At 39.3% G+C, this 22,024-nt stretch overlaps 2 protein-coding genes across 10 annotated transcripts; both read left to right on the plus strand.

The window, feature by feature from the left end:
- Window positions 1-409: 409 nt before the first annotated feature.
- On the plus strand, window positions 410-10,137 carry LOC116310844 (arfaptin-2-like). 8 transcript variants are annotated; one of them, XM_039622219.1, is made up of 11 exons: window positions 410-433; window positions 798-942; window positions 1,530-1,638; window positions 2,319-2,427; window positions 2,892-2,954; window positions 3,907-3,993; window positions 4,134-4,234; window positions 4,347-4,568; window positions 4,642-4,799; window positions 4,888-5,062; window positions 8,676-10,137. In XM_039622219.1, exons 1-11 carry the CDS (start codon window positions 421-423, stop codon window positions 8,829-8,831), a joined length of 1,338 nt encoding a protein of 445 aa, XP_039478153.1. In that variant the 5' UTR covers window positions 410-420; the 3' UTR covers window positions 8,832-10,137. The 8 variants fall into 8 exon arrangements, with proteins under 8 accessions (XP_039478153.1, XP_039478155.1, XP_039478154.1 ...); XM_039622221.1 differs by lacking the exon at window positions 3,907-3,993; XM_039622220.1 differs by lacking the exon at window positions 2,892-2,954.
- Window positions 10,138-11,568: 1,431 nt separating this feature from the next.
- On the plus strand, window positions 11,569-18,358 carry fhdc4 (FH2 domain containing 4). Of its 2 annotated transcripts, XM_039622287.1 has the most exons (13): window positions 11,569-11,700; window positions 11,794-11,859; window positions 12,263-12,802; window positions 13,688-13,749; window positions 14,418-14,520; window positions 14,633-14,718; window positions 14,800-14,900; window positions 14,981-15,051; window positions 15,143-15,250; window positions 15,355-15,425; window positions 15,533-15,650; window positions 15,737-15,901; window positions 15,993-18,358. In XM_039622287.1, exons 3-13 carry the CDS (start codon window positions 12,455-12,457, stop codon window positions 17,229-17,231), a joined length of 2,472 nt encoding a protein of 823 aa, XP_039478221.1. In that variant the 5' UTR covers window positions 11,569-11,700; window positions 11,794-11,859; window positions 12,263-12,454; the 3' UTR covers window positions 17,232-18,358. The 2 variants fall into 2 exon arrangements, with proteins under 2 accessions (XP_039478221.1, XP_031583647.2); XM_031727787.2 differs by lacking the exon at window positions 11,569-11,700 and having other exon boundaries at window positions 11,746-11,859.
- Window positions 18,359-22,024: the final 3,666 nt, after the last annotated feature.

Raw genomic sequence — 22,024 nt, forward strand, 5'->3', positions numbered from 1 at the left:
AGGCAGAATTTCAACTGCAGTATTGTGTATCTGGGGCAGTGATAAGAGGCTCACATATACTGTTTGACCATCTTGACCTCGAGATTCCACAATGCTTCTACATAGGTTTAGCTTGTTTTGGACATGGGATGACATGATTGAGAATGTTTGAAGAAACAAGAAAATATACATGGTGCAGCACGTAGTAGTCCAAGATGGTGCTAAAATAATATTAATTTGGAAGGAGGATCAAAGGCGGAGCACATACCCATGCCAGTCAAATCACTGCTGACAAGTTGATTGTTGATTAGGGGGAAACATGCATAACCTAGCTACATGATTTGCCATTTTGCCTGCTTTGATCCTAGAAATGCGCTTGTCAAATTCATGCTGCGTAGAATACTGAAAACGAAGGAGGAGCTATTTAGAAGTCTGGAAAACATGTCACTTGCAGGTAATCAGTGCATGGAGGGAAAATTAACCATTAGGAATACATTGTGGGCGTGAGTGAGGGGTTGGTGCTCTGCTTCGAGCCGGAGTAATTACAGAAAAACTTCTACATTTGGAGGCCATGTGCACTTTGCTTGCATCCCTGATTGAAATAAATGAGGCAAATAATTGGAAGTGCGGCCAGTTTGCTAGGGTGAGGTCTATCTCAAAGCCTTTCACAACTCAAAACAAACGACTGTATTTATACAGTTTGATTTCAGGAGATATTGCAATCAATGGAACGATTAAGATGTAACAACCTAGCTTTAATGATTAATACTCACAACATTTGATGGACCAGAGCCATACTACTGATTGAGTTACTCTAGATGTGCCATGTTCGAGTTTCTCTCTACTGGGCCGTGAAGTGCTACTGACATCTTCAGGAGATATCAGGTACTGCAGGTCAGAGGAAAACGCTACGTCAGCACCGCACGACGTGGAAGATGGAGGAGGCTTGACGACGATGATACGGTATTATTCTTCAAAATAAGAGCATCAAATTACAGTATCCCTCTCAGCCTGCCTTTTGATACATAAAATACATTAAAAACATACATTGTGCATTTCACTTGAAGCGCAGTGCTTTTAAATGGAAGCTAATGTGACGCAAAACAAAACTAAAAATCACGAAAACCTTTATTCCGAAGTCGTACTATTAAAGCTGCGAGCTGGCTAGATGCAGGGATTTTCTGTCTGAATTCTATGGAAGCAGGTAGATGATCATGTGAACGGTTCAGGATGAATAATCATGGATGTAGTATGGAATACTAAGTAAAAACAGCGGTGCCTCCGTTTAATTTATGTTATATTTCAAGTCTACTGCCCGCACGACTTGTTTAGTCTTTCTGGCGACTGGAACTTGGCTCCAGTATCAGCTACAGTGGTGAGGATTTGAAGCTAGCTGTCAGGTAGTAGCCCACTAGCAAGCCACATCAGCACCGTTGCTATTGGTCAATCACGTTAGCATCAGTGTAAGCCAGCTATTATTCTGTGTCGATGTAGGCTAGCATTGTTCTTTTTTTCTCCCCCAGCTTTATGTGCTATTGTCTTTCTTGCAGAGATTTCATTATGGCAGACAGTATCATGAGCAAAGCTGCAACCATGGAGATCCCCATTAACAGCAATGGAGACACAGGCACTCTCCCAGAGGATGACAGCCTGGAGCAGGTCAGTGACGCTTCATCTCACCTCACTCACTGTGGAAATGAATAATGGTATTTTGCTTATAACAGTATCTGGTTTTCCTAAATTTTGCGTGATTGTACAGTCCAGGGCTGGTTAGGCCAAATGTTACCTAACCATGTAAAGGCCTGTAGCTAGGGACAGTAGATGTGTACCTCCAACCGGATAACGTTGATGCGTTCAGAGCACCTACAGGAGGAAACTGTGACATAAATGTGCTTTTGCATGAAAAACTGTCAGTAAAATTAAAAGGTTGGTGCACCATTTGTAAAGCCCATTGGGATTCAGAAAGCTACACCAGCAATGCTGTGACATTAGTAGCATTAGAATAAGCAATACTGAGGCCTCTATAATGGAATATACGACTACTACAGCTAATATTAGTATTATTATTATTATTAGCTCATAATCAACTGTTTTGTATGTTATCTGTCTGCAGGTCAGCTTTACAAAAATAGATTTTGTTTGTTTTAACTAAAAGTTATGGATGACATAAATGTATGTTTATGTTTAAGATTGCAGCTTTCTGGGTCTGACCAAGATAAATAAAATGATCTTGTTTCATAAAATTATCAAGGCTGCTCAACATTTTCATGCACTTTAACATCCATGCAGATACTTTAAAAAAGGTATTAAATTGTGTTTATCTGTTTTAACTCCATCAGGATTTACAGCAGGTGATGGTGTCTGGACCCAACCTGAATGAAACCAGTATTGTCTCTGGAGGTTATGGAGGACCTGCAGGGGGCATCATCCCAACCAGCAGTATCAAAGGTACTTTTAACAAACCATGCTTCCATTCTCTGCAGGTATTGCTTTGTTGTTTATTCTTCTAAGTAACATCTGCAGGGATATTACAAATTTAAAGGTGCATTAAGTACAAGTTGCTGTTCAGTAAGTAATTTTCATGCTAAAAAGCATACATCAGTTGAACAGGATTTTTAATAAGCACAGTTGACCCAGCAACTCCTTTTCCAGGGGCTGACAGACACAAATACCCTTAAAGAGTTCACTGCTCTATCTCCACTTTGTTTCACGATGTTCTGGCTGTTGTCAGATGAAGGCTGCCAGCTGTGTCAGAGATCTCTCAGTGCTTGTACTGTCCTCCAGTTACTGAAAGAGGTTGATACTTAGTGCACCTTTTAAGAAACAATAGCAGGAGCTTTTCTTTGTGTGTCACAAGAGAGCTGCTGACCTGCAGTCTCCTGGTTTATGTCACAAACATCCATATTCCTTAGGACCCGCAGTTTACTTCAACCCTGAGTATCTGGACAGAAGACAAGCCCCTGCACCAGGACCAGGTGGCTGTGTATTCTAATAACCCCTTTCTTTCTTATTTAACCTTGATATGTTGGTCTTATTTGGCCCCTTGTAAGAGGTTTTGAGGCTTGATGAGTGGACTTGTATGTAACCTTGCTTGTACCTACCGAACTCTGCCACTGAACAGCTTCAGCAAGAAGTAATGTTTTGGCACCTTTCAAAAGTAGGAATGAACTAACCAGATATTACAGGGCTGTCACATTTAATGTTGTGTTGATGTCTAAAAAAAATCTGTTCTGTTTTGTACTTTGCAATGCACTTTGACCGTTTTGCCAGTATTTGGTACTTGCATCTCATCCCATGAATTCCATTTTCATCTTTTTTTCTTTTTTTTTTAAATGCTTTTGTTCTGCATGTGAAGCCTGCCTGGTGGATTATTATTTACTTCAAACCCCTCTAACCCTGCTCTTTATGTGTCCTCCACTGCAGAGCATAACAGTTTTTAAGCTCCTTTTGGACTTTCACTCCTTTCCCTTATCATGGGTGGCTTCATGTCTGAATGCACAGCGTATAGCAGCACACTTTCTCCATGATAATTTACAAGTCAAAGAAAGTGCACACATTTACACATGTTGTGTAAATGCAGTATGTCACATTTCATGACTTAAGTACCACTGACACAGGATTGATCTGGATATAAGAGCATTGTGTAACATAATATCCAGTCCAGTTACCATGGTTATTTCTACAAATATTGTGGGAATGTTTGAAGATTCACATAGAAGCTACCTATGTCTGAATGACTGAATTACTTCAACAGATTAATGAAGCCAGCAATCTTACAAACCCCATGTCAGAAAGGGGCTTCAGTCTTCATGCTCTGCTGTTCTGCTGCATATCTCACTCCCAAGCTGCTCTGGCATGTGTCGCTACAGTCATTTTTACATGTCTTCCTCTCATTCTTACTCTATATCACCGGCATGTTCATTTCAGACATTCGCATGAAATCCAGGGGTGTTAACTTGCCTAAAAGTCAATCTGCAGCAAGTCGACTTGCCCACCACACAGAGCAGCATCCAGGTATCACCATGCTCATCACCCTGTCCACACTGTCCTCACTTATTTTCTGTAAACCACTGCCTTAAAAACTTCTCTTCATAGAAAAAGCTCCAGTACTGTGTACATTGTGTGTTTATTTCTAGCTTTTATGTTCTTTTTAGGGTCGTCGAACCATAACACAAATTCAACTGAAGAAGTTTCTCGTGGTGTAGCAGTGGAGAAACTGGACAGTGTAAAGAAATGGGGCATAAACACGTACAAGGTATTCTGCACTATGGAATGGAATAGATATGCTTGGATATGTCTTTGTTCCAAAGACTACATCGGGTTGGGTTGACACTGTATGCTGATCTCTGTTCATATTCATTGCACAGTGTACAAAGCAGATGTTCTCAGAAAAGTTTGGCCGAGGCTCACGGACAGTAGACCTGGAACTTGAGGCTCAGATTGACGTGTTAAGAGACACGAAGAGCAAGTATGAAAACATCCTAAGACTGGCCACCGCTCTCACCGATCACTTTCAAAGAATTGTGCAGACGCAGCAGGCTCTAGGAGATGCCTTCACTGACCTCAGTCAGAAGTCCCCAGAGTTGCAGGTATAGTATTGCAGAATCTCTCCATATGACATGTCATGACATTGGCAGGTAAAACCTCTGTATTTCTTCACAGGATGAGTTTGGGTATAATGCAGAAACGCAAAAGCTGTTGTGTAAGAATGGCGAGGCTCTGCTTGGTGCCATCAACTTCTTCGTATCCAGTGTCAACACACTGGTCAACAAAACAATGGAAGATACTTTGATGACGATTAAGCAGTACGAAAATGCAAGGTATTGAACTAATAAGATGTACAACCGTTAAGTGGTTAAACTTAATGGTTGCCTGGAAAATAACTCACAGTCTTGTGTTTGTGTTCAGACTTGAGTTTGATGCCTATCGCTCTGATCTGGAGGAACTGAGTTTGGGACCAAGGGATGCAGCTGGCGTGGTTCGCATTGAGATGGCTCAGCATGAGTACCAGATCCACAGAGACAAATATGAAAGGCTGCGTAGTGATGTCACCATCAAGCTTAAATTCCTGGAAGAAAACAAGGTTCAGATTACAGTCTAGTTTTATTCTTGAAATCCCTGCATGTTTAAAGAGTGCAGTCCTCTGAATTATTATTCTTTTTAGCTCTAGTAGTGAAGGATAGTGATATAAGTGTAACTTCCTCACTTTTTTGGGCAAAGTTGGCGCTTTGTTTTTTTCTCAGATTTCCTTGTTACACTACACATGCAGTTTTTATGTCCCAGACCATTTCAGTTAATTTGGGTACTTTTTAAGTCATTATCTAAAGAAGTACTTGAAGCATTTCAAGATAGCTGCTGAATAGCAAGCCTTGCTTCTAGGACATAATCCCAGTGTCCACACTCAGAGACTTACCAACTTTGTGGCACATTTCTGCTAAAGCCTTTGAGGGCTTAAGGCTGTCCCACTGTCAAATCAAGCACATGAGGGCTCTCTGGCAGATTTCTTGAGGCCTTATGCATAATTTCCGAATTTCTGCAGACTTTACCTAAGGGATTTGCACACAGTTGAGGGTACCTTTAGGTTAAACTTAAAAAGAAAAGTATGAGGAAACAACAAACAGACACACAGGACCAGGCAAACCAAAGGTTGCAAGAATATTTAGATTTAAATCAGGGCAGTACAACCTCTCCTTTATTGCACATAAATTTAATTCATTAATCTTTTTTATAGTGTTTAAAATGCTGTCCCATTCCCTTTTTTATACCATTTTTATTCCTTGTAAAATTAAACACTAAGGCTCTGCAGTTTTGCTTGCAGGTGATGACATTTACATTTTTGAGGGTTGAATACTTAGGAAGGGTACAGGGACTGGTTTTGGCTCCAGTGATTTTTACCTCCAATCATGCAGCATTGGTAACCACATGACATCAGTGTTGTTGACATCATTGTGGTTTCACATGAAGCAAAGCCTAGATTAAACCACACCCAAAGTCAGGGTTCATTCATGGAGGATGTGGTTTTGAAACAGGCTAGGCACTTCCAAACATTAAGGGCACAAACAACTGCCTTTAGCAGAGTGATATGCCTCCTTAAAAACAGCTGCTCGTAATACTTTTGAGATGGTCATTCTGAACGTGGAAAAAAAACCCCAATCATATTTAAAATAGATGGCACGGTACTGTGTCCTGCCAATGCCTCTTCTAACTTGCTTAAAGGATACCTATGTTACTGTGTTTAGTGAGCACAGTGTTGAATATAACTGCTATCATTATACAGCAAAAAGAAGGAATCTTTTGCACTTCTGATACTTTCAAGGTAAAACCTCAATTAGAACTTATATTAGCAGAAAAAGAGCTGCCCTTGCCGAGAGACGTAATCTCTCTTGTGTGCGCCTGCATCTGCCCAGGGGCCTCCTCTTGACAGGAATGACCAAAGCATCTCAACTATGAGATGTCCTAGTCAGATGCCCAAACGTCCTTAACTGGCTCCTTACTTGGAGGAGTGAAAGTACAGCAAAGGAAAATTGAATATATAGCACCTTTAAAGATAAATATCACAAAGTGCTTCATCACAAAAATGCTGGAACATCAAAACATAAAGTAAGTTTAAAAATTGAGTTTTTAGCTGCTTTTTAAAAGAGACCGCAGAGTCCACAGATCTTAAGCTCAGTGGGAGAGAGTTCCCAGTGTCTGGGGACCACTGCTGAAAAACCTCAGTCACCTTTAGTTCTCAGTCTTTTATGAAGCAAAACCAATAGACCCTGATCACATGACCTCAGAGACCAGCTGGTAATGTATGAATGTAAAAGTTGACTAATGTACACTGATGCTTGATCATGCAGAGCTCTAAAAGTCAACACTAGAATCTTAAAGTGCACTCTGAAGGTTAATGGTGAGCCAGTACAACTGAATTAGTATCAGTGTGACATTTGAGTACTTGACTCAGTCATCAGTGTCGTAGCTGCATGCTGAGCAAGCTGCAGACATTCCCGGGAAGATTTGTTGAAACAAGTAAACACCGAATTGCAAAAATCTAGATGTGATGAAATAAAGGCATGAGTATGAATTTCCAATTTAGAGCCTGAAAGAATGGGAAATCTTTCTCAACCGGTAAAAGCAAGAGCAAACCACGTCAGCTTCCAGGGACAAAGCTGAGTCAAAAATGGCCTCAAGGTTCCTGATAGAAGATTTATCAGATGTGACAAGGGGACCTAGAATCTCCATTACCTTAAGTACAGATCTGACAGGGGCACAAACAAGGACTTCTGTTTCCTCTTCAGTAAGCTGGAGAAAATTGCCATCCATCCAACCTTTAATACAGTCTAATCATCTATGCAAGATGTCTAAGTTACAGTAGAAACATCTTGGGCTTAGAAGAGATATTTAACTGAAAGTCATCTGTGTAGCAGTGATAATAAATGTCATTTAAAAGTGCTCAAAATATGCTGAAGATGGAACAGATAGACAAAATAAGGGCCCCATAACAGAACCTTGTGACACACAGTAGGCAAGAGAAGTGGAGAATCATGTCATGGTCAGCAGTATCAAAAGCAGAGGTCAGGTCCAGCATCAGCAAAACAACATTCTCCTGCATCGCTTTGCATAGAAATGTCACTGGAGACTAAAGGGAGCAGTTTTGGTGGAATGAGCTCTATGAAAGCCAGATTTAAATGTACCAAGAATGCTGCATTTGTCTAAAAGATGTATGCTACTTAGTCCCAACCTTTTCTAAAATGCTACCAATAAACAGTAATTTTTTAGATTGGTGTATAACTGTGAGGATGAGAAGAGTCAAGGTTTGTTTTTTTTTATTTTTTTTTTTTTTTTTTAAGTGATTGAATGGCATCTTTCTTAAAATAAGCAGGGACTTGGCCGAAGAGCAGTGGAACACTAATTATATAGAGCACACGGGGGCCGATAGACTGAAAGACAGTTTTGAGCAAAGATGCAGGTAAAATGTTGAGGATGCTTCGAATCAACTACTATAAATAGTGGCTCAAGTTAGTGCCCCATATTTTAGAACCCAGCAACCCTCCAGAAGAAGCTAATTTCTGCTACTTGTATTCACAGTCTCCTTCTTTCAGTCAATACTCCGAGGTTGGGTCCCTAGGTAAGGGTGGATATGCACATCGATAGCTTTGCTTTCACACTCAGATCTCTCTTTAACACAACAGACTAGTACAGTGTCAATCTCCTGCACCACTCTTTCCTCACTCATGAACAAGACTCCAAGAAAAACCACAGGGCCTGGATGGGCACAGCCCAAAAGCAATACATCAGCAATCCCTCCTGTGGGGCCATCACTTGCAGGAAGGGGCTGTAGGAGTTCGGTGTTGTATGGATCGGACAGTAGTTGTGGTGGAGGTCCTGGCACTCTGATCCCTGGTTAATAAATCTGGCTTTAGGAAAATGAAATGTCACTCATGACAAGAACTGTTAAAAAAACATGAAAATTCTTGCCAGATAAATGTAAAATAGAAAATAAATTCAAGTTAAACTTAAGATAGTATTTTCTGAGATCTTTAAAATGGGCTGCTTGACTCCTGAGAATAGGCGTCAGAGGAATGTGCAAGTTATTTTTAGGAACGTATTCTGAGCAGTTAGTGATTCAAATAAAATGTCTGCAGGCTTTGCTTTCATGTAAACACCTGAAACCATGTTTGTAATGTCATTTTCTCTCCTCTCTTTTCTTCTAGGTGAAGGTGATGCACAAGCAGCTGCTTCTCTTCCATAATGCCATCTCCGCTTACTTTGCTGGCAACCAGCAGCAGTTAGAACAAACTCTTATACAGTTCAATGTAAAGTTAAAGCCCCCAGGATCAGATAAGCCATCGTGGCTGGAGGAGCAGTAATATGCATCCAGGGTTCAGCATTTTGACATGTACAGTTTCATGCTGGCATTGTGGTTAGATGGAGAGGAATTTAAATGCATAAAGGAGTATATTGTAGAATAAGTAGCAGCCAGATATAGCTCTTTTGTAATGTTTTTCAGTATGATTTATTACATAGATGGACAACTTTTTAAGTTGTTCTTATGTTGTTTTATGTTAAATCACAAAATTACCTTGTTATTTTCTTACTCTTTAGTTAGCACAATCATTTCCATCACTTATATATGTACAGGATAGTCAACTATTGTCGAGATTCTCCTTTGCAGTTTGCACATGCATTACTTTGTATTTTTATTGTTGTGTAAGGTTCCCTTTTAATATTTCAGTGTATATCAAATGGGAGGAATTCTGAAAATCAGAATAGCAAGTCAGCAGGATACTGCTACAATGTTCTGAAATACCTTCTGAAATTATATTTATTTTCCTTATGCACATGTTCAGTCATATTCATGAGATCACTTTTAACATATTTGAGTCAAACACATCAGAATATAGATTCATTTTTAAAATTGCCCCACTATGTTTCTACTGTCACTGTTAAAATCCCTGCCTGAATGGTCAGTTTACAGTTTACATAGAGGGGGAATATATATACAGTAAATATATATATTTAGCAAACATGATTTTTCTCTAACCTAATATACAATCATAATTATTTTACACCTAAATTTTGGATACAGTGTTAGATCAAGTCCAGCACCATTGCAATTATCTGTCTTTTTTACTCTGGAGTTTACACATGGAAACAAGCCTGAACGAACATGACATTTGTGTTTAACAGCAAATCCCCATCAATTCGGAATGATAAGATCAACAATCATAAAGAAATCTGAATCAAAACATGGCACGCAGCCAGTGTTGCAGTGACTGTCGGAGCTGGCATTGTGCAACTGCAAAACTTCCTTTTGAAATACTGAGTGGGAATAGTGGATCAAGGTGCACTTTAGGTTACAGTACAAGTTTCAGCATCTTCAAAAACAGAATGTATGAGTGCATTTGTTATAGTTTGCATTATTTATTTACCTGTTTGTAACATAATTTGTATGTTACTTAGATTGTTTTAGTCAGCTGATTGTCTTTATCTTCTGCAATCCAATGCTAAATCCAATAAAGTCTGCTGGATGTTTTGTTTCACTTAGATGTGCTTTCGACACAGGGGCTGTCAGTTTCGTATGGTTACAGTTCACAGTATGTATGTAAAGAAAACTCACAATATTCAGTATGTAATTTTAATTATGTACATGATAAAAATATATCTGTAACATGCTTTCAGTGGATTATCTTATTTCTTATTCCTTAAAATACACTTTTTTTTCTGAAAGTTCACTTAAGGTTTTTGATGTTGTTGGCTTGAAAGAATGAGACAGGGCGACCAGAAGTAGCCTAAAGAAACTGAATGTTTTCTTTGAGGTGGTGTATGCAGTGAATAAAGCCATCAATCTGTCAATAGTAAAATCACAGACATGATTGCTTTTTCAAGCTTCTCTGCCATCAACACAAATAGCTTTTTAAGGGTCACAGTGCTCTCAGATAAAATAAGAATAAGAGATTAAGGTTAAGAGATTAGATTAAAACACACTCTTATCTAATCTCCTTACCTTTATAAGTTATAAAATATGACAGTTTGCTGTGGTCACACACATTTGGTCTTTTAATTAAGTCTTAAATATATTCTTTATTGTCAGTTCTTTCAGACTTCTCTTAGTATATCTTTCCCTTCCAGGTTAAAATCTTATTTTATCCCACAGGTCATTTTCCATTGGAAAAGGCAAACAACATGCAAGTTAGTATCTCAGACAATCCAATGGCTTGCATACTAACACTGTTTAACGCATTGCAGACAATTTGCGGGATGATTTGAAGTATTGATCTTGAAATTTTTTTTTTTGTCAATTTTCTATCATAATATGACTTGCAGTCAAAGTTTTAAGTACCGATTCCCCTGCTCAGGGGTCCGATACGGATTTCCTTATATGGTCATCAGAAAGAGTCGCATACAGAGCTCAAATTGATGCATTTATTCGGATGCGAAATCCTGTGGGATTTTCATAAATATACACCACCTAGAAAAAACAGTCGACTTGATTTGTATTACTGGTCTTAAATATACTCTAGTACACATGACTGGCGAGCAATCCGTTATCGTTATCTGATAACGAGCATCTGCGGAGCAAGGGTCAAGCAGTTTACCAAGAAGAAATGTTAGTGCTGGTCTCGGTCAAAATATGTACAGACAAATGTGCGAATTTCAGTTTTTCATATACATTAAAATGTGAAATTATGCTACTTGTAGTTTGAACCCAGTATATATATAATGAATTCAAATAATGTCTCACCGCAAGAATATTTACTGAAGTTTATAACATTTAATTAATGTTTGCGGAAAGTTGATAATATGCATGTCCAATCAGAGCTGCACTTTGGGATAGGTTAATTGGGTAATCGAAACTCCCATAATGTGAATGTTAAAGCCTAAATATGAGGTGGAATGATTGTCTGTCTCTGTATATATGCGAAGAATGGCGAATTCAAATAATGTCTCCCCCCTATGACAGCTGGGATATCCAGCGCCCCTGCGAGTTTAAAAGGATTTAAGCGAATGGATGGATGGATGATAATATATTTATTACTTTTTACACAGGTTCAATGGGTTTTCTCTGTGAGTCAGAATATTTGTCGTTCCAGTGGACCGCTTACTCACGCAACTCACTGACAGATGGATAGAAACACAGCGCCTCCCCAAACTCCAAAGGGAAAAGAAAGAGAGAGAAAGAAAGAAAAAAGCCAATCCCAGAGTGCCTGGGAAGGTGTGGGCTGTCATGGATTTTAAGTGAGTTCATCTGGGCGTGTCATTTACACACAGGTAGTTTCGACACTCTTTTCTATCCAGAGCTGATGTCACTCTTTACTTTTGAAATTTCAGCAAGAGGACCATAAGAAACAAAAAGGGAAGCGGAATGATGGGACTTATGCTGAGTCCAACACAAAGGTGAGTTAACCTTTTCTTTCTTTCTCTCCGGTCTGTAACTAAAAATAATGCTAAGTGTTTGAACAAACATTGGTTTTAGTAGTTTACCGATCACGGTAGACAAGCATAGCTCTGTACTGGATAAAACACCAGGACCGTATTTTTAGATCTCCTAAAGTGACTGTTATGGCAGATTTAAAGTAGCCTCCATATGTTTCCAAAGTGGATCATGAATTATTTTAGTGTTTGCACAAGTTTCAGCAAACGTTTTATGAAAATAATCGGCTGCGTCACTCCCATAATTAATCTTATGTACAGTATAGAAAGTAAATTCTATACTCGGTGCTAAACAAAGCTGCTCACTGTTGTAGAGTGTATGAAGATCTGTAGCTTATGTGTCCCCACCCTGCTTTCTTTCTTTCAGTCTGAATGCATCATCCTAACTGACAACATTTTGAACAAGTCACTCCAGGACTGACTGTTGCACCACATTCCTGTAAAACGACCAGAATCGCTTCTACATTCACTGCATTCCATTATATGCTGAAATTCAGCTTTTATGCATGAATATGAGTGTCGATGCATTCAAAACCTGCTGAGAGGTTCTTATTAAAAGATGCAGCCAGGAGGTCCTCCTGCACCCCCACCTCCACCCCCACCACCTCCGCCTCCGCTTCCTCCGCCACCACCTCCTCCACCTCCATCCCTAGATGGCCTGGGTCCCATTTCAAGGTTGGAGCGCCGGCGCTCCAAGATGCGCAACTTTAACTGGGAGACCCTACCCAAGCACACAGTTATAGGAAAGCACAATATCTGGACAGCAGATAAGACTGATGGGGAATATGAGCTGGACACTGATCATATGGAGGAGCTGTTCAGCCACAAGCAGGCCCAGCAGCAAATCAAAGCTCTGAACCGTCAGAGTTTGAGGGGCCTGCCAAGTTCTGCCACAGCAGGGGAAATGGTGAGTGCAGCTAGCCAGACTATAAATGAGTCACCATCACCCATTCATGTAGTGGAACTTTGACCCCCAAGGTTTGTACAATAGATTGAAAGGATTAGTATTCTTTCCTGTTTATTGCTGAGATATGGAAGCAAGTTCTTTTGACCTGAATCGATCCCCCCCCCAACCCCCAAGCTTACATTTAAGAAAAAACGGATGTCCCTGCAATGTTTTCCTCTCCTAAAATGTAAAACCAGAGTGACCAAAGTGGTGAATTTTATGAAATGGGAATATAGTGATACTATAGGAACTTTATTACCCTTTATGTGAAACTTAAAATTACAATTTACTTTTGCTTATTTTACAATTTACATTTATAGGCCCAACTTTGCAATATATAAATACAATAAATGACAACGATAGTATAATGTTTCTGACAGAATCATTATGTATTGATTTAAAATCACTCAGTAAAAGGGTGGAGTATTATTATTTTTCATTTGTTTGCTGAAGGAAGGTCTAATTGTGTTCTCTTTGACATCACTCTGTTGTCCATCCTCTGTATTTAAGCTACCGTCCATAATAAACACCAGTAGATACATTTACTTAATGAAGTGTAGACCAATCATGGTTTGACTAACAACACATTTTAACTTTTACTTTGACCTTTCACCTAGAATTTTGTAAGAGAAATGGTGAAAAGGTGCAAAAACTGCATCTTTGCCTGGAATGTTCAATACAATCAAGTCAAAGAATTCTTAACCTTTGGATTCGACTGTCTCTTTGGAAAGTTGAGATGTCTGTGATACGAAAGACAGAGCTCAAGTCAACAATTAAACCATTTTAGCAGCTGACAAGCAGATTTTAATCCAGTCTCTGTTCTCCTTTTTTTTTTTTCATTTTCAGATTTCTGTCCTCAGCTCCAAGAGGAGCATGAACATTGGAATTTTCCTAAAGCAATTCAAGCGGTGAGTCAGTGGTAGCACTGTGAAGGTGTGAGTATTTTGCACAATAATCTTTCCATGTTACACTGTAAAGAGCACAAGGTGAGGCAGGCAGATTTGTATGCAATAAGACTGCATCATACTCACAAAATCTCTGAAAGCCGACATGTCCCGGCAGGTCTGATCTACACTAGACTGTTCTACAGCTCTAACAGGTTATCTCCCTGATGTAACTTACAGATACACTTTTGCGAGGTATTGTAAATCTATTGCCTAAAGCTAGTTGTCATAAACAACAGATCTTAAAAGGAATGAAAACAATCCTGTTACTGTTAACATCCCTAAAATGTTTGTGATCAAACTACTGTGTCACCAACAAAGCAAGAGAACAACATATGGATACATTAATCTAACTACTTTTTTCTTTCTCATTCTGTTCTACTAAATATGTTTCTCTGCAATCTGAGCACATTTCCATTCCATCATTTTCATGTCCTGCACAGCATGTATTTTTCTGAGGGTTGAAATAAAGTGATTAGAGCAGGTAGAGGCTTGTACGTGTCAGCAGCCCAAGTTTTTCCAAGTATGTAAAAGTGTGATGTGAAAGCAGACACCCAGAACTAATGAGATGTTTCAAAGCAACAGTAAAAACACAATTAAAGATAACTGAATCTCTTGACCTCTATTTACAGGCCTATAAAGGACATGATTGAGGATATCAAATCAGGAAATGGCCTGGGCTTTGGTACTGGAAAACTGCAGGAATTATGCAAGATGCTTCCGGATGAAGGGGAGGTACTTGAGTTGCTTTTTTTTTTTTAACATGTCTATTGTGTCACTTGACTCTAAACCTTTGTTTATTTACTTTGTAAATACATAATCAGATTTTCTGATTTCACAAATGCAGGTGAAGCAGCTGGTTAATTTCAAAGGTGACATGTCTGCTCTCCCAGAAGCAGATCAATTTATGTTACTGTTGGTCAATATCCCCAGGTAAGCCACCTGAATGTAATTCAATGAAAAGCACATGTTAAATGTCAATGGTGATAATGATGGAAATGTTTTGTCTTTTAGCTATGAAGAGCGTTTGAGCTGCTTAGTGCTGAAGGAGGAATTTTTTCCCCTTATGGATGAAGTAAAAGAATTCATCCGTACTTTGACCACTGCTGGAAGTGGTAATGTTTGCGTTCTTTGAGTTTTAAACATGAGACCCATTAAAGCAGAGTTGTAGTTAACCATATATGTTTTCTTTTAGAGCTGCTAGATTGCGATAATCTTCATGCTGTCATTCGCCTGGTCCTTAAGACTGGAAATTACATGAATGCTGTGAGTATATAATGATTCTGTTTGTGGAGTCTTGGATGACTTTTCTTTATATTTGTATTTGTTTGATCTAAATATGTTTATCTGATCACAGGGCGGCTACGCGGGCAATGCAGTTGGCTTCAAAATGTCTTCTCTGTTGAAGCTAGTGGATACCAAAGCAAACAAACCTGGAATGAATCTTATGCACTATGTTGTGATGGTAAGTGGCTTTTACTTGTTTGATTACAATGAGAAGTCTGTGTTTCTCACTTTAAGATGAAGTAGCAGAATTAGATTTTCAACAAACTTTCTAATTCATCACAGCAAGCTCAGAAGGTGGACACAGCACTGCTCAAATTTCCAGAACAGCTCAAACACATTGAAGCTGCAGCAAGGTAAGCAATACTTTTTTAAAAGCCATAAGTGTCTTTTGTGGCTTTTTTTTCTTGTATTGCTGTATCATCAGAATAAGAGAAGAAATGCTTTCAAAAAATTCTTTTAGAATACATCAAGGTGACATTGAAGGGGAGTATCGAAAGCAAGTAAAGAAAGTGCAAGATGCCAAAGCAAACACTTTAAAGCAGGAAGACCTAAAGGCACAGATGGAGGATTTTCTAATGGTGGGTGATTCGTTACTTGGTCCATTCCATGTGTGAATTTTAATAGAGAGTATATGCTCTAATGTTTTGATTTTGGCTCCAATTAGGAAGCGGAGGTTTGCTTGAAAGAAGTAGAAACTGATCTTCAGGAGTTGCAGTCTGTAAGTGACAGTGTGGCACAGTACTTCTGTGAGGACGCCAAGAATTTTAAACTGGAGGAGTGTTGCTCCATTTTCAACTCCTTTTGTGAAAGATTTTTGCGAGCTACGCAGGTAATATATGGGCTATATGTGCTGGCATATTCCTTAACTGAGATAAAAGAAAAAATTAAAGGGTTTAAAGTAGGATTTTGTTTTTCTGCAGGAAAACAAAGCTAGAGAGACTGCAGAGGTGAAACGGAGACACAGAGACAGACTGGAAATTGCAGCCAAGCGGAGATCCACAGCTACATGCTCCAGTAGAGATAAGGAAATGGATAGTGTTGCATTAGAATCTGTGCTGCAAAACTTTGTCACCAAACGTGGTTCTAGGAGAAGAGCAGGAAAGCCCTCATCGACTCGTGGAAGCCCAACTAATGGTAGTCCCAATAACGGGAGCCTTTCAGAAATTACTTCTCAGGCAAACCTTCCCCCAGTAAATCAAAAGATTCTAGCCTCAATTAGAGCTAAGGACATGGGCAGAAAAGAGTGGAGTTCAGCAGTTGAACTCACTGAGAACTCCCGGAACTCACACAAAGCCCAGTCAGACATCGAGGACAAAATGGCAGAAAGTGAAAATTCTCATGAAGAAGAGATGAAAACTCCCAAAGAAGAGGACTCTAGAGGACTTAGGAACCCTGCCAAAAGGACTGCTAGCATTACGACCCCAGTTAGATCTTTTGATGATAATGAGGAAGATCTGCAAGATAATAATGAAGAGGAGGCCCAAAAGCTGCGTGAAGCATCTAAAAAGGTTTTGCGTTTTCAGAACAGCCGTGGCAGCGTCTCATCTGGGGACTACTCTCTGGAAAATCAGAAGTCTCCTACTCCAAATGCACCCATACGCCGTCAGCTCACATTTGATGAGGAAGCGGATAGGTATCCTGATGACCCCAGCAATGAGGATTTGCTTCAAGTTTTGCTCAATCCTCAACCTTCCCCAAAACGTAACCTTGGACGCCGCCATACACTACCAACTAAAGTCCCTAAAACTGAGGCAGGGGAAAGTAATCGGTGGACTGAACTGCTTGTCAGAACTCCAAATCATGTGGCACAAGAAAAGGAGACAATGCCACAGCGAGAGGGCGCCGGACACCCTCCCTCCAAACCAGTGTTTGATTATAGTGACATTTCTCACAACTTAAAACAATCAGGTGCTCAAGACACAAATGCCACATCAGCAGAAAACACAACCAAGCCACCCGTTTCCTCAGCTGCTGTCATGCAGCCCACAGACAACGATGTACAGATAACTAGTGACACTGTTCCAGCAAGCAGCAAGCCTGTGGTGTTCAAAACCGAGACCACTGGACTATTTTTTAGTTTTTTAAAACGCCTCGGCGATATGAGCAAACTACAGAGCAGCAAGGATACTGTAAATAAGCCCACAGGCTCTGGTGTTTAGCCTTTGGGATATATTTTTTACATGTATCAAAGATAATTTATGTAATTTAATGTTAATTGCAATTAATTCATGATGACAACAAAGTGTTAAGATTATTCTATTTTGGTAGTTTTTCCTAAATTGTGGATATATTCGAGAAAGGTAAAGCAAGTGAAGACGGGTTCTTTGTTTAGGAGAAGGCATTTTGTATGTTGTACCACTAGATGGCAAAATATAGTTGGCTTAAAGTGGAGGTTTTCTGGTTGATGTAGAAAGATGGGCACATTCATTGTATTTGCATTTTTATCCATATCCAATAAGACTCTTTTGACTAAACTGTTATCAAAATTGGATAAATGGTTTAATGCCTACAGTGTGTGAACTTTGGAAGGATTGACATGCAAAACGTGCAGAAGGCACTGAGAAAGTGTAGAGAGACAGAAAGAGAGAGAGACAGAGAGACACCAATGACTGTTATCTACAGTCATTGAGAGACACAGAGAGAGAGAATAAAATGGCTCAGAGGCTGTAATTAAATCCTGGTTAGATTTTTTTTGTTTTTGTTTTTAAACTGCGTGTGCTTGTAATACATGCTTAAATACAGTATTTCCTTTTTTGTTTTGTTTTTAACTGAGTATATTTGTATTGCTCTGTTTTCAACTCTTTTTGTGAAACGTTCTTGCAATTCTTGTTTTTTTCCACATTATCACAGAAGCATGTCAAAAATGCAGAAGAGTGTGGTTGCTTTGAGGGTCTTACTCAATTCAGCCATTGTTTGATCTTAAATGGGTCAGTGTTACAAAGGCAGCCTGTATTTGAAAAGAGCTGAACTATGAAAAGTCCAAATGAAGGGTCTTGATCCCAGATTAACTTAAGACATTACCACAGTTGAAGGCCCAGTACCTGGTGGCTGACAATGGTGGTACATTTCACTTATGGAAGACCCTCAGTACTTTCATTTTGTGGGAGCAGAGGCATTGGGTCAAAGAGGCCACAGCTTGTACCATAACATTAGAGCTTGTCTATTCAACTACCGGCAACCAGCGCTCTGCAGTTGATGCCAGAGTTGCGTTAATTAGGTTTTTGGTACTCTGTCAGGCTGTCTGACTTGAAATAATGAAGTAATAAAAACTGCCTCTTCTATAGTGTTTTCATTGCAGTAGAGACTGGTGTATTTCAAATGTTTTTGTTTTTTATAATTCTCTATGATAAAATATTTATAAGGCTAGCATGCATGGATATGGTAAAGGGTCAGTGATAAATATGTTTCGGTACAAGACTCAAACCAGGCAACTACATTTATACCCCGTTTATGTTTACAAACAAATAATCAATAGCAATTCAAAATGCTTATCTGCTCAAGCCCTTATAAGCTTGTGTTTGGGTATATAATAACAATCTGAAGTGGACAGCTAATCTTTGATCACATTAAGTCCATATGTGTTTAGACAATGACAACATTTTTGTAATTTTGTCTCTCACAGCACTAGTTGTAGATTTTAAATCAAAGAATCAAGGTGAGCTTGAACCGCTTTTGAATTTAAGCCTTTTTTTTAACAAACATAGTCCCTCATTTTCACCAAAAGGACTGAAAGCACATGGTTCAATTCAATTCAATTCAATTCAATTCAATTCAATTTTATTTATATAGCGCCAAATCACAACAAAAGTCGCCTCAAGGCGCTTTTATATTGTACAGTAGATAGCACAATAATAAATACAGAGAAAAACCCAACAATCATATGACCCCTATGAGCAAGCACTTTGGCGACAGTGGGAAGGAAAAACTCCCTTTTAACAGGAAGAAACCTCCGGCAGAACCAGGCTCAGGGAGGCGGCCATCTGCTGCGACGGTTGGGGTGAAAGAAGGAAAACAGGATGAAAGACATGCTGTGGAAGAGAGACAGAGATTAATAACAGATATGATTCGATGCAGAGAGGTCTATTAGCACATAGTGAGTGAGAAAGGTGACTGGAAGGGAAAAACTCAATGCATCATGGGAATCCCCGGCAGCCTACGTCTATTGCAGCATAACTAAGGGAGGATTCAGGGTCACCTGGTCCAGCCCTAACTATATGCTTTAGCAAAAGGAAAGTTTTAAGCCTAATCTTGAAAGTAGAGATAGTGTCTGTCTCCCGAATCCAAACTGGAAGCTGGTTCCACAGAAGAGGGGCCTGAAAACTGAAGGCTCTGCCTCCCATTCTACTTTTAAATACTCTAGGAACAACAAGTAGGCCTGCAGTGCAAGAGCGAAGTGCTCTAATAGGGTGATATGGTACTACAAGGTCATTAAGATAAGATGGGGCCTGATTATTTAAGACCTTGTATGTGAGAAGCAGGATTTTGAATTCAATTCTGGATTTAACAGGAAGCCAATGAAGGAAGCCAAAACAGGAGAAATATGCTCTCTCTTTCTAGTCCCTGTCAGTACTCTTGCTGCAGCATTTTGGATTAGCTGAAGGCTTTCAGCGAGTTTTAGGACTTCCTGATAATAGTGAATTACAGTAGTCCAGCCTGGAAGTAATAAATGCATGAACTAGTTTTCAGCATCACTCTGAGACAGGATATTTCTAATTTTAGAGATATTGCGCCAAATGGAAGAAAGCAGTCTTACATATTTGTTTAATATGTGCATTGAAGGACATGTCCTGGTCAAAAATGACTCAAGGTTTCTCACAGTGTTACTGGAGGCCAAGGTAATGCCATCCAGAGTAAGAATCTGCTTAGATTCAGCTAGATTTTTCCCTTTGTTAATAAAAAGCCTTTCCCAACATCTAAGCTAGTCAAAAACCTCTCCTTGAGGTAGGCGTACTATTGTCAAAGTCTTTCATTAGATGCCTTCATAGATACAAAAACAGGGAATTTACAACAAGAACAAAAGGCCAAATTGGATTTCTTTATAAAACAAAAGTGCCTGCAGATTTCTGGAGAACAAAAATCTCTGGACAGCATCACCATGAACCAGAATAGTAAGAAAAGTGTGTAGAGAAATAGAAAAACAGCTCATGATCCAAAAAATTCCATATTATCTGTCAAGTAAACAGTAAATGCGATATTATGGCATTGGCGTGTATGGTTGCCAAATTGGGTCACTAGTGTTTAATGATGACGTGCCTGCTGATACAAGCAGCAGGATGAGTTTTGAAGTGTACAGCGCTATATTCTCAGATTCAGCCACATGCTCCACAACTGATCAGACTGTGCTTCCCAGGACAAATGGATAATGACCCAAATCATTTTGCATGACCCCAGAGTTTCTCAAGGCAAAGACATGAGAGATTCTTCATCAGGCAAGTCAGTCATCTGATCTCAGCACAACAGAGCTTTTCAGTTGTTAAATAACAAACTGAAAACAGACAGACCCGCAAACAAGCAGCAAATGAAGGCAGCTGCATTAAAGGCTTCTCAAGGGAGACAAGGCAGCATTTGGTGATATTCATGGATTCTAGACTGATTCATTTTCATGAAAAACAATCTTTATTTAAACTTCTTATGCCGAACAGTGAAAAGGTCATAAAAACAGCGGCTGATGTGAAGAGTGGATGTACGGATTTATTATGCATTGAACCTGCTTTAAAGTTCTAGTGCAATAATGGCTGTGTGATGGCTGGCTGCCTTGTTATTGTTGTTTTCATTGTTACATCATCCCTTCAAAGGGGAAGTCATGCTGTTTATCATTTGACAGCATAATATTGACCTAGATGTCTCTTACTAAGTCAGTCACAAAGAAATAAAAATACAGATCAGTTCAATTGAAATAAATGATTATTTATTTAAATGTTTGTAATAGATTACTTTAGGGTTGTGTTATTTTTTGTTGAATTATCTATTTTAAACCATGTTGAGAAAAGCACTGTCAGTATTGTCAGTCTGACCTACATTATGTATGTCTGTTATAGTCACTGCTGCTGCCAGACTGCTGCAGCCATCTTGACTCAACTGGAAGCAGTCTCCATGGCAACTCCACCTTGCAGAATAAAACCAAGAGACAATTGTTTGCCCCTCACCCCCAAGCCTCACCCCCAACAAACTCCTTATAGCCTGCAACACAACAGCCACCTAACACTGAAGGCCTCCAGCATTTTATTATACAGTGACATCATTTTGTATTCAAAATCCTAACCTGCATGAACACATACTCTCATTTCAAATATCCCCCCAAAGTAAAAGCTGTTAAATTCACTAAGAAAAAGCCCGAGTCTTTCTTTGTTCTCAAAAGCCTCTTCTAAGTGAAAACACACAGCATATCCCATTACATATTCCATACTACACCACCACATGGCCTCTAGAGTGCTGTATTACTAAAACTAGCAGGACTCCTATTATTAAATGAACACACCTATCCCCTTCTATTCTCTAAAAAACAAAAAACAAAAACAAAAAAATCCGTCAGCTTTCGGGCAACTTACTCTTTATAATAATTAGCATTTTATCTGTTTAGCGATTTAAAAAAAAGTCTCAGAAAGGAAGGTTTAGGGAAATATAATATAATTAAATCACTATATTGCCGTCAGTTTCGTGCTTTTTCATTTTACTGTGATCATTTTTGGGTTTACATCCCCAAAATTCAAAGGGTAAAGAAACAAACGTTGTGCTTTTAAAGGAAATGGGTGGTACCCAAGGAAGCCAAACCCCTTTGCAGTAGTCAGATTTATCCCTCAGTCAGTCCTCGAGATTTTCCACGTCTTTTGCATATCCCCTGCTATTGGGTTCTTTAACTCCTCCCATTAGTCATCTGACCAATGCTGCGCATAAACCACTCCCCTAATCTCCTCCTTTCCCTTGTCCTCTTCCTTACTGTCCCCTTCTTCTC

Source organism: Oreochromis aureus, linkage group 14, assembly GCF_013358895.1.
Source record: "Oreochromis aureus strain Israel breed Guangdong linkage group 14, ZZ_aureus, whole genome shotgun sequence".
Lineage (NCBI taxonomy): Eukaryota > Metazoa > Chordata > Actinopteri > Cichliformes > Cichlidae > Oreochromis > Oreochromis aureus.

What these genes read in the sequence shown, in the direction of transcription:
- fhdc4 (XM_039622287.1), top strand. Translation starts at nt 12,455, where the DNA reads ATGCAGCCAGGAGGTCCTCCTGCACCCCCACCTCCACCCCCACCACCT. An exon ending in CTGGAAATTACATGAATGCT is followed by an intron (nt 15,052 to 15,142) that starts GTGAGTATATAA and finishes ATCTGATCACAG; the next exon opens with GGCGGCTACGCGGGCAATGC. An exon ending in CACATTGAAGCTGCAGCAAG is followed by an intron (nt 15,426 to 15,532) that starts GTAAGCAATACT and finishes AAATTCTTTTAG; the next exon opens with AATACATCAAGGTGACATTG.
- LOC116310844 (XM_039622219.1), top strand. An exon ending in AGGATGACAGCCTGGAGCAG is followed by an intron (nt 1,639 to 2,318) that starts GTCAGTGACGCT and finishes TAACTCCATCAG; the next exon opens with GATTTACAGCAGGTGATGGT. An exon ending in AAGCAGTACGAAAATGCAAG is followed by an intron (nt 4,800 to 4,887) that starts GTATTGAACTAA and finishes GTTTGTGTTCAG; the next exon opens with ACTTGAGTTTGATGCCTATC.